This window comes from Phoca vitulina, unplaced genomic scaffold (assembly GCF_004348235.1).
Source record: "Phoca vitulina isolate PV1807 unplaced genomic scaffold, GSC_HSeal_1.0 scaffold3, whole genome shotgun sequence".
Classification (NCBI taxonomy): domain Eukaryota; kingdom Metazoa; phylum Chordata; class Mammalia; order Carnivora; family Phocidae; genus Phoca; species Phoca vitulina.
The window spans coordinates 49,373,690-49,389,650 of record NW_022589706.1 but is presented as its reverse complement, the minus strand read 5'-3'; the positions used below and the strand labels follow the sequence as shown (position 1 = coordinate 49,389,650).

Sequence of the window (15,961 nt, the reverse complement as noted above, 5' to 3'; positions counted from 1 at the left end):
GGGCAGGCATTGTGGCTGCTTTTATATATTTGATGGGCTTTTTAAAACCCTGAGTTGTTCCAAAGCCAGAAATGGATTAATATATAGAAGTTAAAGGAAGAAATATTTCAGACTCACTATTAAGGAAGAATTCTCTAAGATGAGCACTGATAGAAGTGAAAAACCAAAAACCAGTGAGGCGACCATCATTAGGAACTTTCAAACAAGCTGATTGGTCACATCTTAGAGATGTCTTCTGTACTCAGTGTGCAGGTGATTCCCATATGGAGTGAGATGCTGTACTAGACAATTTCCCTGAAGTTCCTTCAGACTGAGTTTCTTTATTTGGCATCACAAGATTCATAACTATGTTTTCAACCTTGGACGTTTAAAGTTGCTGGCTTTTTAAACTTAGTCAGACTTTTCAGATATGCCCTGATGCAGGTAGCCAAACAAAGTTGTTTTACCTCATAATCTGTAGGAATGGGGACTTACTTTGTTATCTTACACTTAGACTTCTGACTTTATGATAGAATAAGCCTCTCTCTCAAGTCATCTACTGCCTAATGGCCAATTCCCATAGTCTCTCTTTAATCTTCATCCATTTTAATCTGACTAGAGCATCTCATACTGTTGACAGATCATACTTTTAAAACCCCTGTTTGGTTTCCATGACTCTATACAAGTATGGTTTTCATCTTCTCTGAACTTGTTTGACAAAGCCAAGTAGAGGGGTGCCTGGATGGATCAATCAGTTAAGTGTCTGCCTTCAGCTCAGGTCATGATCCCAAGGTCCTGGGATCGAGCCCCACCATCGGGCTCCCTGTTCAGAAGGGAGCCCGCTTCTCCCTCTCCCTCTGCCTGCCACTCCCCGTGCTTGTGCTCTCTCTCTCTCATTCTCTGTCAAATAAATAAAAAATCTTAAAAAAAAAAAAAAGCCCAAGTAGAATGATGATGAAATTAGTAGTCACAATACATGCCTTCCGGCTTTTCTTTCTCTAGAATGGACCAGTACTCATCCACCAGAATATATTGGTACTCCCTTATTTTCATAGGGTTAGTGACCAAATGACTTACAAATAGATAAACTTAAAAGCTGAACTACATTCCTACCTAGTTGGTATTACAAGTCATATATGGGGGGCAGGGGGAGGGGTTGTTGTTTTGTTTTGTTTTCCTTAATACAGCAATGAAGTGAAGAACATACCAAGGGTTTCATCAGTTGAATATATAAATGGTCGTAAATTTCCTCGAGTCTCCTTCATGAAATAATCAATGACACTGAAAAGGTTTGGGAGTGTTACCTGTACAAAGAGAGTGAGAGAAGGCTCAGTGTCATCCATGTGAAGAGAGAGTAAAAGAAAGCTCAGGGGAAATTTAATGATTACTGTGAATTTCCTGATCTCTAGTAAAACATGTCAGTACTCCACTTCAATGAGGTACTGAATGGCCAATGTTTCCTACCCATGCATTTTTTTTCTCTTTTATAATATCTAATTCCCTGTTGAGAAATTTCCCCCTCCCCATGGGATACATTTTGGTGGACAGTAATTAGGTACTCTGCTCTTCCCTAGTTATTGTATGAGAATGTGACTCAGGTTAGGCCAGAAAATTCTCCCTTACTGAAGTTTGAACTTGAGTAGAGGAACAAGGAAGGATAGCAGATTCCTAATCAGATGGTTCTTACTACAGTTGACCCTTGAACAACAGGGTTTAGGGATGCCAGCCCCCATGCACTCAAAAATCCATGTTATAACTTTTGACTCCTCCCAAAATGAAACACTAATAGCCTACTATTGACCAGAAGCCTTACCGATAACATAATTAGTTGATTACCACATATTCTACGTATTATATACTATATTCTTACAATAAAGTAAGCCAGAGAAAAGGAAATGTTATTAAGAAAAATACATTTAGCAGCACTGTTCTGTATTTATCAAAAAAAAAAATCCACATGTAAGTGGACCCATGCAGTTCCAACCCATGTTGTTCAAGGGTCAACTCTTCCTAGTCCCTGGAGGTGCTCCAGCTTTCCACTCATTTTATGTGCTTCCTATGTTCTTAAATCTGTCTTTGCTTAAGTTAGTTATTTGGTTTCTTTTGTTTGAAACCGAAGAACCCTTAAAGCCAGAGAATTTAGCATTTTAATATCTCCCTTTAACAGGATAATTTACTTGGCCAAGAGTAGCTGAAATGGGTTGCCACCCCCAAACCATATTTTTATACAAGTAAAATCAAGTTAAACCTGAATATCCCTGGAATTCATAAAATGGCAAGCTGGTTGAAGGGTAGGGTAGGGGAGTGTGAAAGGTGAAAGAACAATCCAGGCTGTTAGCTTTCCTTACATTGGGGACTATTCGGGCTAATTACAGATAAACAGCCCCAGTTTACTAGTCACAGAGGCACATTCTTCTTCCCTGACCTTTGCTTCCAGTCAGTTGGTTATTTAGGTTATCCTTCAGCAATCTAGTTGTTTGTTTCCTTCATTAGAATTTTTGAAAAAGCCCCTGCAGGCACGGACATGAGAGCTGAGAAGCTCTGGAAAGCATTTATGGCAAAGATGAAAGTGGGGTGTATGAGTCAGCAGCTTCCCTCCTCTTGGCAAAGGTCACTACTGCATTCTAAGAAGTAGGGTCTAAACCTAAAAACTGCAGGGACTCCTGCGTGGCTCAGTTGGTTGAGTGTCTGCCTTCAGCTCAGGTCATGATCCCAAGGTCCTGGGATGAGTCCCATATCAGTCTCCTTGCTCAGCAGGGAGCCTTGCTTTCTCCCTCTGCCTGCCACTCCCCACCTGCTTGTGCGCTCTCGCTCTCTCTGTCCCTCTCTCTCTCTGACAATTAAAATCTTTAAAAAAATAAAAAATAAACATAAAAATTCAACCATACTGCCCCTTTCTCTATTTGATCAACACAGTGAGCTTGGAGAGTCAGAGGCACTAAGAGCTCAATTTTAGAGATGTTAAAATAAATATCTTAAGACTCATCAGTTCCATTTATGTGATATCACTTCCCTGGTCCAATCTTCCCACCACTGCAGCTTAAGATCACACAGCTATATTCCCTTTTTCTGGCACCTGGACCATAGCTCACATCACTACATTGTCATTGGTTGAGATGAGTGTAAATACCAGTTTTCCCTGTATAATAGGCATTCCCTCAGGGTAATGGTGAAGATTAAGTGATATATGTAAGGTACTTAGCTCTCTGCCTAATACAGTGACCTAGTGATTATATTGTATCACTAGCCCCATGGTAAGTTGACTGGGATGGGAGAGGGGTTGCAGACCAGGAAGAAACCATTTCTTCATGATTATATTGCTATTATGAGGGGGATTTCTGAACTTCTGCATGACGGATATTAGAGGACTAGGCATTCACATATTTTTTTTTCCCCATTAGAAATAAGCACATTGTAGGGCACCTGGGTGGCTCAGTCGTTAAGCGTCTGCCTTCAGCTCAGGTCATGATCCCAGGGTCCTGGGATCGAGCCCCGCATCGGGCTCCCTGCTCGGCAGGAGGCCTGCTTCTCCCTCTCCCACTCCCCCTGCTTGTGCTCCCTCTCTCGCGGTCTCTCTCTGTGTCAAATAAATAAATAAAATCTTTAAAAAAAAAAAAAAAAGAAATAAGCACATTGAAATATGTATCATTGGTGGATGTAAAACAGATGATTAGGAAAAAAATCTTCCCTCACTGAAATAATCGTATTAATAAGGATTACAGAGAAACAAAAGTAGAATTGTTAGCAGATTATCTTCTACTGTGCCTCCTCATCCACCTGCTCTTTTATCTCGCTTCTCACCCTGGATATCTGCCACTTTCGGGTCTCCTTCACCTGGCTGTTTTTCACCAGCACTATGTTCCTAGGCAAGAGGTCTGCTTTTCCACGTTTCTTTCAATTCTGTAAGGTAGATTTGGGAAAAAGCAGGAGAAAATTCATCAAAAACAGGAAATAGCTACTTACAGGTTTTTCCAGTTCAATAGTGTAGTTTTTTCCTACACTTATCACTTTGTAGTGCTTGATTCTTGGCATACTAAAATGAAAAAAAAAAAAAAAGGTTAATCTTCATTTGAATATACTATTGGATCAAATCAAACTAAAGTGAATATAAAATATCTCCCCTATAGTAAAACCTATGTTCCCATTCCAGTAGTTAGGCAAAAAAAAAAAAAGGGGGAGGGAATGGTGGTTTTTCTTTTATTTACCCGGTTCTCTATGTCTGTTTTTGGAGGGGTTATACATTAGGGATATAGGAAACTGAGTCATTGAGTGGGTGATTGGATAACAGGAAAAAATGAATCAAGAACTGAAAATCTTTCAGGCAGAAATTATTTTTTAATGCCAGTAATTTACAAAGCAGGCAACATTATAAAATCCTGTGTAGGTACATAGAAATCAGATTTTTATTCTCTGGATTAAAAGGGAAGTAGAATACTTTCTACTCTACCTCATCACTATTCCTATCAGAAATCCCTGAACGGCTTTTCTTCCCACTAGTTCATTGCCCACCTTGGATATCTGCTAACTTCATGGCTGACTTAGAGGTAATAGAAAATGCTCAGTGAGAATGTAAACACAGTAGATGAACCGTAATGTTTTCCTCTTCTATGGTCACATAGCGCTCTAAATTATTACCACCCTAAACACATGGTATTTTATTGACTAGAATTGCTTAAGAACAAGAAGCACGATCTATTCACCTTTGTCTTCCAGCATTAGGCACACAATATTTATGAAACTGAATTTTTAAAATATTACAAGCCCATCTTATAGTGCTATTTGCTACAATTAATTTATACTGAGAGCAGAAGTCAGTAGGTTTGCCTTGAATTCCTTTGATTCATGTGACAACAGTGTCTAATGTTGAAAAGTTAAAAGCATTTATTACACTGCCATTTGCTTGAAAGAGAAACTAATTCAACATCTGTCCAATTTACAGAAGCAGTCTAAAGCTATCAGGTTAAGTTTGTTGGCAGGGCCTTCCACCTTCTTTTTTATCACCCGTCTCTCCATTTCCAGATCCCAGTCCTCTAGGACTGAACTACACTTCTTTTCAAGGGACTTTTTCCTCATCTACCACTCTATCCCAATATTCTCTCAATTGAGTATCATTGGAAAACTGCTAATAATTTTATTCCAGTGGCTTATTCTAGAACTTTACTTTTAAAACATGGGATAAAACCTAACTAACTCTCTCCCCTCCTAAAAAAAAATAAAAAATAAAAAGTATTCTTTATTGCTGATCTTCCAGGAATCACTAGCAGACTGGTGAAGGAAACATTTTTGGACAAAGGTCTTACAAGTACCTTCTTTTGGGGTGGTTGGCTCTGGCTTTATTTTTATCCCTACATGAAAAGACTTTTATAATCATATAGCTACTTTTGAAAACTCACCCATTCCAATTAGAATTCCTGTATTCCTACGAAATAAATGATTATTATTCCTTGGAAGACTGATAGAAAACTTGAAGGGCATGATCTTTATAACCAGAAAGACTGAGGTTCAAATTCTGGTTCTACGTGTAAGTTCTCAGCCTTCATTTCTTCATCTATAAAATGGAGATGGTAATCCCATTCCTCATAGGGTTGTTGTGAATTAATGTCTGAAAAGTCCTTAGTACAGTGTCTTGCACATTTAGACACATAGCAAATTGTAACTGTTTTTACTACGTTTTAAGTATATCATTTTAACTTAGTCGTTTCTGCAAGGCTCAGCTGCTTCATTTGTAAAACATGGAAAAAACAGTCTCAGTTTTTACTGTGGCTGAAGGAAATGCTTGTCAAGCGCCCAACACAGCACTCACAAATGGTACCCTCGAAGGGGTGACAATGATTGTTGTTAGTAACAGCTGTTATATCATCATCATTATTCATGACAAAGCTGTGGGAGGAAAAGCAGCAAAGATTAACAGAGTCTCTTGGAACTTTTGACTAAAAGGACTAAGTTCTGAAGCAGAAAGTAAGATAGAAAAAAAAATTCCATTGAAGTCGCTTAGGCTTTGAATCTCATTTTACACCTTTGTTTTTCTTTCATATTTTGTTTTGTTTTTCCCAAGAAATAAAGATAGAGGAAAAAATGAGGTTGATAAAATTTGCTATATTGAGGTTTCCTGATTATGACCTCAGAAAAGAAGTAACCTGTCTTTTAACAAGTGTGTGGCCTTAAATGTGATATAAATACTTGTTTTTAGCTTCTGACCCACAGTTTTGCAAAGGAATTAATTTGGGGTCAATATTTCCTACTGTTTCCTTGACTAATGGCTTTCCAAAGTGTATATACTACTAGCTTGCCATGTAGTCATAACAGCTTTTTTTTATTTGAAGATTTTATTTATTTATTTGACAGAGAGAGAGACAACAGGAGAGGGAACACAAGCAGGGGGATTGGGAGAGAGAGAACCAGGCTTCCTGCTGAAGCAGAGAGCCCGATGTGGGGCTCGATCCCAGGGTCCTGGGATCATGACCTGAGCCGAAGGCAGACGCTTAACGACTGAGCCACCCAGGCGCCCCTAGTCGTAACAACTTTAAGAAAACAAAGCCAAACCACTAAGTTTGTTGTAGGAATAGCTTTGTCTTAGGAATTCACACACCACTGGGTTGGGTAAAGTGGGATATTTTACATCGAAAGAGGGTCACCTGATAATTGGGCACTGAATGACTTTTGCTTCTTCCCAAGAACTACTATCTTCCCTCCTACAGCTGATTTGTTAACTGATGGAGATAATTTTACTTTCAAGCACTGCTTTGTAAACTAGCCTGTCCTGTTCAGCTAGTATTTTGCCAGACCCACATAAACTTTCACGGCTGCACATTTCTCCTACAACCTGTAAGAGAATGAATTGGTTCTGTGGGTTGTTATCCACCTGTGTTCAGGTGCTTCCTAATCGTCTAGATTTTTTGCCAAAGTCTTTACATTAAGCTCTACAGTCTAACAAGCTAACATTCTCCTACTCTCTACAGCGGCTACCCTTTCTGTTAAACAGAAGATATGAAATCTAGGCCTTCTAAAAGTTCTATTTTGAGGCATTAGACAACACACATAACAATCCCTAACATCATAGATATATCTGGCTCATAAAGAAAATTGGTGCAACAACAGTTAAAATTTTTCTTATCCATTTCCAACCATAAACTATTCCCCAGAGCCTAAATGAGCATATTGCCGCTCTAGCGTTAGAACGTGCTAGTTTGACCATTCCCCTCACTCTGCTTTCTAAATATGCACTTTTGGGGGGAGGACGATTAGTTTTATGAAATGTTATGTTTTTAGGACCACCAGCTGTACAAAAGCATGGATTTCTATGTGAATTCAAACTGGAAGTGATTTTACTAAAATTAGAATTATAGAAGTTTGATATGAATTCCTTTGCCAGACTCTTAGGAGTTTAAATATAGCTTAAATACAGTAGAGATATAAGTAAAAACTATGATGTTCAATTCATATCCTAAGTATAGAAGCTCATTGTGTTTGGTCACAAACCACATCTTCAGCAGAAAACACTGTTATTTCTGATAGCTCACGTTTACGGAAAATACAGTGCAAAAGCTGGGCTAATTTAGACCATCTTAAAAAGATCAGGTTGCTATTGTGCAGAAAATATGTGGTCTGTAAAGAGTCATTAGGTCTCGGGGACTTTGTTCATTTCATACAGAATAATAATGCAGGGTTCACATGCTAAATGGGTCAAACACTCAATCCAACCAAGAAAAGAATAAAATGAAGGAAAAAAAGCTAATCACTCTCTTGTGTGATTTAGCTTTCCAGCAGTTAAATTTCTTTTTAAAACAAAATCTGAGAAATAGATTTTAATTCAGTTTTATGTGCTCTTAATTTTTAAAGGCATACTCAATGCAATTTCCTAAATGCTGAAAAAGGACAAGCTCCTTGACCAGGATGTACTCAACAGAAAAATTCACTTTTCTCCCAGGGCTTCTAAGCTCACTTATATGTAACGGCAGTCACAATTTTTATTTCTTTTGGATTTGTTTCAAAAGAGCTAATTGAATTATAAATCAGATAAATTAAAATTGAGTAATCTGTGATATTCTACCATATTAGTTGAAAATGCATTAACTCCAAATGTCAGCCTTTAAAATAGAAAATAATGAAACAACAAGAAGGTTAAGTTGACATAGGTATTCATTGTGGAAAATCACACACACACACTCACACACAGAGCTCTCTCACTTCACACACAGAACCAGGACCTGATCTACCTCTAACATTCTTGCCATCCATTCAGGGCACATGGCTGGTGTCTAAAGACAAGTTTCTGTTTATATGGAGTAATTGGCAAGTGATGAAGCTTGTTGGACCATGGCTTGTTGTAATTATTTTATTTTTACTGCCTTTACTCACTGTCAGTGTCTTCATATTTAATATATTTAGAATTATTGATATTTATAGTGGACTAACTGGTAAATAGATGCATTGATAGATATGTTTCAGCTAAAATAATTAATGGAATATTATCCCCAGAAAAAATAGCAAATTCAAGACTCAAAGTTCTGCTTATGCTTTTATATGAAAGATAATTATTGAACATTTTCATTTAGGACAAAACCTATATTTTAATTTCATTATCATTTGTCAAAGTGTTAACTAACCTGGAGTGCTTATTTATTGAAATGCAAGATTTCATAGACTCAGAGCTGGAGTGGACCTTAGCAGATCCAACCACCTTAGCTACATGGAAAAATCAACTTTTGCATGTAAGTATTACTGACTTTATCAAAGGTAAGCCATTTTACCAGAAAGAAATTCTTAACCTTGACAAGAGGCTCCAAGGGCTCCTTTATATAGATGTCAGATTATGTCACTTCTTCATGCATCACAGTCCAGTGGCCTCTCATGTCATTCAGAGTATATAACCTTGTCCCTTAGTGACCTGTAGGGCTCAGTGATCAGTCCCTCCCCCCACCTCTGGAATCTCACTTACCACTGTTTGCTTGCTCACTGTATTGCAATCACAGAGGCCTCTTTTTGGTTTTGAACAAACTGAGCCTTCTCCTGCCTCTGGGAATATGCACTTGCTGCCTGGAACGCTCTTGTCCTAGATATTGGCTTGGTTTGTCCCCTCACTTCCTTCAGGGCCCTGCTTAAATGTTAGCTAATGAAGTAGGCCTTCCCTGACCACTCTATATTAAAACAACAGAATCAGAAAATGTTTCTCTAAACATCATCTCTGAGTGTTCCCATCTCCCTCATCCTATTTACTTTTGTCCATAGACCTTAACTACTATATATATGACTTTTTAGTTATGTATTTATTTACAGTTCATGTTGCCTTACAAGAATGTGAACTCCTTAAACCAGGGATGTTGTTTTGTTCAATAAAGATATGTGAAACGAATGAATGAATAAGAAAACTATACCCAGGATCAAAGTAATTTGCCCATTCTTCTTTTTCCCTATTGCAAATATTAGCCTTGGCTCTACTTCTGAAACATTCTCCCTATTCTTGTATTTATATTTTTAGCCCCAACAGAAGACGTAGCAGGTGCTGATCTTGTGTGACTTTGCTTTTTAAAGTGATACCATGCTTTTAACAATACCATACTTTTTTAATTAAACATACTCTATCTCCTGCCGGATAGTGATGGAGTAGCTTTTACTGTCACTACCAGGTCTCAGGATCATATTTCCCAAAGAAGGGTTCTTCTCAAGCATCTCAGTTGCTTCTTTCCGGGACACAGTATAAAAACATCTACAGAGGTGAGACAAAAAAACAGGATTTTTTTTTTTTTAACTGATGAAGATCATAACTTGAAAAAATGCTACCAAAGTAACTCTAAGAGCTGCAGTTATTAACTCTTCTTAACTTAATTCCCAGCTTTCTTATTACCATTACAGTGATACAATTACTATTATTACAATCCTGTGCCACTATTAAATACACTTTATGCTTAAGGCCTTCCCTCCCTCATTCCCTCCAAACCTCTTTCTTTAACCAAAAAAGACCTGAAAAGTTAATCTGTCAGCATGTCATCACCAGTATCATCTGAAAATCTAAGATAAGAATTAATAGTGTATCCCCAGTTCATAATCTCAGTTTATAATAAGCTCTTGGATAAATAACATTTGTTGGTGGTTTCTCTTCAGGGACACAAAGCGTTTCTTTATATGCTTCTCTTGTATGGTCTGTTTTAAATAACTGGTATTTAAGGGTGTGTCTGAATTCACTCCTTTGGGTATAATATAGCTTTCTAATGGCATTGGTGCTATTTTTATGTGTAACATTTTTAAGAAAGCACTTCCCATCTTTATAGTAAATATTGTCGCCAATGAAAAGTCTGTTTTTGTTTTTTTTTAAGATTTTTATTTATTTATTTGACAGAGAGCGAGAGAGGGAACACAAGCAGGGGGAGTGGGAGAGGGAGAAGCAGGCTTCCCGCTGAGCAGGGAGCCCTGTGCGGGGCTCGATCCCAGGAACCTGGGATCATTACCTGAGCCGAAGGCAGATGCTTAACGACTGAGCCACCCAGGCGCCCCAAAAAGTCTGCTTTATCAACAGAGAAAAATCTGGCAGGATATGCAATACCCCGAAATGTTAACAGTGAATATCTCTGGTTGGACAAAGAAGGATTTAATATTCTTTTTATCTATCTGTAATAAATATGTATTACTTCTTTTATTGAGCAAAAAAGAAAAAGAAGCAGTCTTTGTGACTTTTAACCCATCAGTCCATCAGATGTCCCTGGTTTCAGCCAAGAGTGATGGTAGGCAGGTTTCAGCAATTGTGGTACAGCTAGACTCTGTGTGAGAACCTGATGTCACGGGTGGTACCCGGACAGGTTTCCCTGACAAGAAGACCACGTTTCCAGGAGGAAAGACTTCACCATCTTAGTCACACTTTCCAGTAATGTAAGAGCAAAAAATAAAGGTGTTGCTGAATTCAGCCTGTCTGTGCCTCTTCATTTCCCCAATACCACCTTACACACTTTACACAGGGCCTTCCTCAAGTACAAGCTCAGTGACCACTCACTGACGGGACAACTGAATAGAAAATTCAGATACTTAAAATTCTTTGGTGTAATTTTCTGACAGAAAATCAGTCCATCATGGATTTGCATGGTGAAAAAAAAAACAAAACATCTTTTCCTTCTTTCTACATAGCAGTTTTTATTTAGGTTTGAGCTTTGGAAAGAATATCTATTTGGTCTGAAGGTGTGGGTGGAAGGGGGTTTCCTGTGTGGTAAGAGGGTTGGTTCAAACCTGCATTTTGCATTTTGTTGATCATGACACAGAAGAGGAACTGTGGCATCAACTCAGAGATCTAAGTGACAGTTTACTGTCCCTGCTTTAATGAGGTCAGGGGCTCACTGTCTGATAACTGGAGATTAATATTAACAACCTAGTAACAGGGGCGCCTGGGTGGCTCAGTCGTTAAGCGTCTGCCTTCGGCTCCGGTCATGATCCCAGGGTCATGGGATCGAGCCCCGCATCGGGCTCCCTGCTCAGCAGGAAGCCTGCTTCTCCCTCTCCCACTCCTCCTGCTTGTGTTCCCTCTCTCACTGTCTCTCTATCTGTCAGATAAATAAATAAAATCTTTAAAAAAAAAAAAAAAAAAACAACCTAGTAACAAACCCCGGAGTTCGTGGTGCACTTACGCTGGCATAGGACTCAGTACATCTGCGTAATCTTCAATCGGTTCCTTCTCCTTTTCCATAGCTGAGCTCGGGGTCCGTTCTATCTCAATCCTCCTTTTTTTCTCTCTCTCTAGGACTTCATGCAGTCGAATTACTTGCCCAGGGAGGAGGGACACGTGTGGGGGAACTGACAGCTGAAACCAATGAAAGCAGTAGGCAAACAAGAAAGACAGCCGAATGACTAACTGGTGTTAGCAACAAAGAGACCGCTGTGGTCCTCAGGGGCGCCACTTACCTGACACAGGTGGATGGATAGAATCGTGAATAGAGGATCTTGGTATCTTAAAACTGCCTCCCAACCAACCAAACAGCTTTAACCTGCGCACGGTGCCCAACCTTCCTACAAGTGTTCCTTTCAATCTGGCACACAGCGAAGTATACCTACCTTGCACTACAAGCTAATTCGAGTAACAAACCTCTCACTGTTCGTGCTGAGTTCACTCGTTCTTGCTGCCAGGGAAGTCCCAAAGCACCCGCAAGGTGCCCTGCTCTCCCACAGCTAACCTGGAATTAGCTCCCCCAGCCATACGACAACATGGAGTTGAGATGAACTGTTCATTAGATGACTGAGAATTGGTAGAGGTCCATATTCCAGTTTATTTGTGTGTATATTTCAAACTGACATTCACACATTAGGATTACTCTACTGCTCTACTTCGTTTTGTTTTGACCTTTTTTAGAGATGTATTTTGGATTGAGCAACCTATGCCCTCCTGATATTCATACCTCTGATATACATCTCCTTATGGCCTATTTACATGTTCTTATTAATTCCTATTGTTTCTCTCTTACACATTGCATATATATGACATTTGAAATAAAAACATAATAAGGGTATGCAATCAAAAAGTTATTCCTCTGGATAACTAAACTAATAATCACTTCAGTTATTTCCTTATATACCAATCCAGAAAAAAATAATAGAATGAGGTGAAACTAATGAAAAAGCTACGGCTTATTAATTGCCTATTATGTCCCAAGCATTGTGCTATCCCAAATCCTCACAGCAATACTATATTATAGGTAATGTTATTCCTACTCTACAAGTAGGAAAAAAAAAAAAGGTTCAGAAAGATTAACTAGCCCAGGATCACACAGCTAGAAAGTGGTAGACTCAACCTCCAGTTTATTTAATTCAAAAGCAAAGTCTCTGCTCTTTCGACTACAGTCTGTGCTTCTCAAACTTCTGGTAAAATTCTAACAACAGCACGGTGGGAATATACACAGAGTGTTCAGGGAACATAGTAAAAACCAACATTTACAGAGCACAAAAATTAAGACAACTTTTCTTCTCTTGGAAATTCACATGAATTTTATTTTGTATTCTGAATATACTTACATACATGTTAATATGAAAACAATGCTTTTTATCCTTACCTCAAAGAAAAAAACTAAAAACAGATTTTTTATGCCAAAACATCAAGTATAATTAGTGTGCCAGGAAGAGGCACCCCAAGGTTTTCCAGTGGCTTTAGTGTTCTCCTTGATAACCTTACTCACATACACTTGGGGGACTTGGATCCCAATGTAAGAAGTGCCGTGCCACACAATGATGCTTTTCCACAACACCGAAGCAGTTTCCCAAAAAGTTTCTTCCACTTCACAAGGCAACATGTCTTTCACATCTTTAACTGGCCCCCTTTTCTAGCCTCCTATGACTTCCCTGCATGGTGGCCGAGCCTCCAACTTTTACCTGTTATTGGCTGATCTAAAGAACCAGCATCCATCATCTCGATAAAGTGCACTGCATATTTCATATGACTGCAAAGCCTTCACTTAGGAGCTAGCGTTGGACAGACTCTGTATTTAACTGACTGTAATAAACATAGAAAGTTTTCTTCTCTAAAGGTATCAGAGAACATGGTTCTTTTTGGGGGGCTGGCTCTCAAAGTCCCTCATGTTTATGACAGTTGCTACAATAGCTTCATTTAAAATAATGGTGGAGATCCTGCTGCAACAGTTAAATGTAAGCAGTTTTGGTCTTAACTATTTGTCTCTGATAAGATGTCATGGAGTTGAACATGTAAGCATAGCTTTGTCTTAAGACTCACTAAGCAAATGTTTGAAGGTGAATTTTCATTTTGATTGGCTCTCTGTTATATTGTTTATGTTATTCACGAAATTCATCTCTTAGCATTTTATAAATATGTATTAAATGAATAAGAAAGTAATTGGAAAATAGTTTAGAAGATGCTATGTAAGCTATAGATATCAGCATAACAAAGGACCACCGTGTCAAAGGACAGGACCAAGAGGTAGATCTCCCTGACCACCTGTAACTCTCCAGCTAGGACAAGGCCCTGTTTACTTTCTGCATAACAATAACAATTATCACAATTTTAAATTATCTTGTTCATTTTCTTTCTTCCTTTCCATCCACCTGATAAAAATATGAATTTCACGAGTAAGTGTAAGGTTTATATCGCTCCTTTTCAATTCTTGTATTTTTGACCCCTTTCACTCTGTATGGTTCATAGCCAGTGTCCAGTAAATATTTGTTGAATTAATGAATCAATCGAAAGTAATGTCCTTCCTACCTACCTCTGTTACTGTAAGAATGAAGCCTCTCCATTCTTCCCCACTTTCTGTGTTCTCTGTCTAAAGAGGAAGACAAAAAGATAAAGACAAAGAAGAGACATGAATGATTGTAAACATTAACTTCAGATAACTTTAGAATTTCATATAGTTGTTTCATAAGTCTCAAAATGTGTAAAACCATCAAAACCCAGCAAATCTTGATTTCGGCTCAGATCATGACCTCAGGGTCATGGGATCGAGCGCCCCGTCGGCTCCCTGCTCAGCGTGGAATCTGCTTGAAATTCTCTCGCTCTCTTTCTCCCTCTCCCTCTGCCCCTCCCCCCACTCATGCTTTTTCTCTCTCTCTCTCTCAAAATACATAAAATCTTAAAAAACAATCTTATTATACTGTACTCACCCTTCTTGTGATGATGTGAGCTGATAAAATGCCTACGTGATGAAATGAAGTGATATGTATGACATAGGCACTGTGACGGAGTGGAGGCTACCATTGACCTCCTGATGATAGGTGAGAAGGAGGATCATCTGCTTCTGGACCGCAGCTGACTGCAGGTAACTGCAGTCACTTCAAGCGGAGACTACGGTACTATAACATTTTTTCCGGGGTTTGCTGCATGTACAGTGACGACTTTAACAAACAGATCTCTGCTCATGGGGAATTTAGATTTTTGTGAGATTAATACCGTATTTTACAAACTATGTATATCTAACACAGAGTTCTTTTTGGAGTTTTTCTAACTGTAACAATAATGTTCTTTATCATTTGTTTTCCTTTTCTAATACAGAATTCAATCCAGGATCACACATCACATTTAGTTGTCATACTCCAGTTTCCATGATTGGGAACAGGTATCCAGTGTTCCTTTGGCTTTTCTTACAGTGGTGTTTTTGAAGACTATAAGCCAATTACTTTGCAAAATATGTCTCAATTTGTGAAATATGGGTTTGTCTAACTCAGTGGTTCCCAACATGTATCATGTTGGACATGTCTCAGATTCATCTGGGAACTTGGTGAATGTCAATTCAAGAACAACTTTTTAAAAACACCAGATGGGATCTCTGACTTTGTTGGAGGACAAAAGTATATGGTTTCAACGTGCTTGTATACTAAACAAGGGAATATGCCCTTTCAAATCCCTATTTAGAAAACTGCAGTTTTTGGCAAAAGGCAAGAAATATTAACAAAGTACAAGACTTGGCAGCTCCTCTTAAAATTCCTTTTTCTCAGCCACTGGGTTATGAAGAGGCCAATGCTATTTATAACCACAATTTGTTTCCAGCTAATTGCTTCTCCTTACTCACCTTCAGTTGCACTTCCTCTTTTGGCAAAACAAGGGTGAATTTTGCACAATTCTTTTCAGTTGAATTCTGGTCAGTAAGGCATGTGAGGTCTATTAGGTCTAACTTGTCAACATACTGCAGGGATAAAGGAAATCTCATTACATTATTTCACGGGTAACATACATTAGGTCTGGCAGGCGGGAATATAAGTAATCTCTTCCTTTCAACTGATTTGTACCTTGCATGTTATCCTGGTTTTCAACTGGGCATCGCAACTCTTCCGAACCCAGAGGGCATTTGGAAAACGTATTATGTGGCGGTGTGCTGGACCTGACTCATCAGGTTAGCAAAAGCTGATCTTTTAATTTTTAGGAATTTTGCAAGCCAGTCACTAAACACAGCTATTATTAAAAATTAAATGATATAAGCATACAATTATTTTAAAAACAAAGGTAATTAAATTCAAAACTCATTATTTTCTTTTTTTTTCTAAAGATTGTATTTATTTATTTGAC

General features: G+C 38.5%; 1 protein-coding gene across 1 annotated transcript in view; it reads right to left on the bottom strand.

The window, feature by feature from the left end:
• Positions 1-1,157: 1,157 nt before the first annotated feature.
• STAP1 (signal transducing adaptor family member 1) overlaps positions 1,158-15,961 on the bottom strand; it is a 30,490-nt gene continuing 15,686 nt past the window's right edge. The window contains exons 3-8 of the mRNA XM_032399425.1: positions 15,468-15,581; positions 14,169-14,225; positions 11,589-11,761; positions 9,557-9,685; positions 3,943-4,012; positions 1,158-1,283 (exon numbers count right to left, since the gene is read on the bottom strand). Of these exons, the coding sequence (XP_032255316.1) occupies positions 1,158-1,283; positions 3,943-4,012; positions 9,557-9,685; positions 11,589-11,761; positions 14,169-14,225; positions 15,468-15,581 (669 nt within the window). The remainder of the gene's footprint in view (positions 1,284-3,942; positions 4,013-9,556; positions 9,686-11,588; positions 11,762-14,168; positions 14,226-15,467; positions 15,582-15,961) is intronic.